This window comes from Austrofundulus limnaeus, unplaced genomic scaffold (assembly GCF_001266775.1).
Source record: "Austrofundulus limnaeus strain Quisiro unplaced genomic scaffold, Austrofundulus_limnaeus-1.0 Scaffold1047, whole genome shotgun sequence".
In the NCBI taxonomy this organism is placed as follows: Eukaryota; Metazoa; Chordata; class Actinopteri; order Cyprinodontiformes; family Rivulidae; genus Austrofundulus; species Austrofundulus limnaeus.
Window position 1 is genome coordinate 50,191 of NW_013953449.1, and position 769 is coordinate 50,959.

A 769-nucleotide genomic window follows, 5' to 3' on the forward strand; every position below is an offset into this window, starting at 1 on the left:
TTGTTGTTGTTGTTGTTGTTGTTGTTGTTGTTGTTGTTGTTGTTGTTGTTGTTGTTGTTGTTGTTGATGATGATGATGTTGTTGATGTTGATGTTGTTGTTTATGTTGATGTTGTTGTTTATGTTGATGTTGATGTTGTTGTTGTTGTTGTTTCAGTCAGAGATGCTGCTGCAGCATCAGTCCAACCCTTGTCTGGTCAACAAGACCAAGAAGACTCCTCTGGACCTGGCCTGTGAGTTCGGACGAGCCAAGGTGAGCCGAGACGTCACATGATGTCATACAGACAAACATGTAAACATCAGCTGATGCTGCTTCTTAAAGCTTTAATTAATGAACGTTAAAATAATTAATTTTATTAATGTTATGATTTATTATGTGACAGTGTGTGTCCAACAGGAGCTGGAACAACTTCTTCTCTGAGCGACGGTTAATAAATTAGAGGAAACATGAAAGTCTTCTCCTCAGAGAAACTTTATGTCCTGAACTCTTCCTGGTTCTCAGCTTGTCTCTAACCCCGCCCCCTCAGGTGGTCCAGCTGCTGCTGCACAGCAACATGGTGGCAGCGCTGCTGGAAGGAGAGAGGAAGGAGCCGACTGACTCCGCCTACACCACACCTCTTCACCTGGCCGCTCGCAACGGACACAAAGACGTCATCCGGTGAGGAAACCAAGCTCAGACTGGACCAGATCCACGAGGTCCAACAGCTGGTTCTCCAAGAACATCTCACACACACACACACACACACACACACACACACACACACACACAC

At 45.4% G+C, this 769-nt stretch overlaps 1 protein-coding gene across 1 annotated transcript in view; it reads left to right on the top strand.

Annotated features, from left to right (window-relative positions):
- mvp (major vault protein) overlaps positions 1-769 on the top strand; it is a gene marked incomplete at its 5' end in the record, with an annotated part of 38,492 nt that overhangs the window by 1,772 nt on the left and 35,951 nt on the right. Inside the window, 2 exon segments of the mRNA XM_014030375.1 lie at positions 157-252; positions 527-657. Of these exon segments, the coding sequence (XP_013885829.1) occupies positions 157-252; positions 527-657 (227 nt within the window).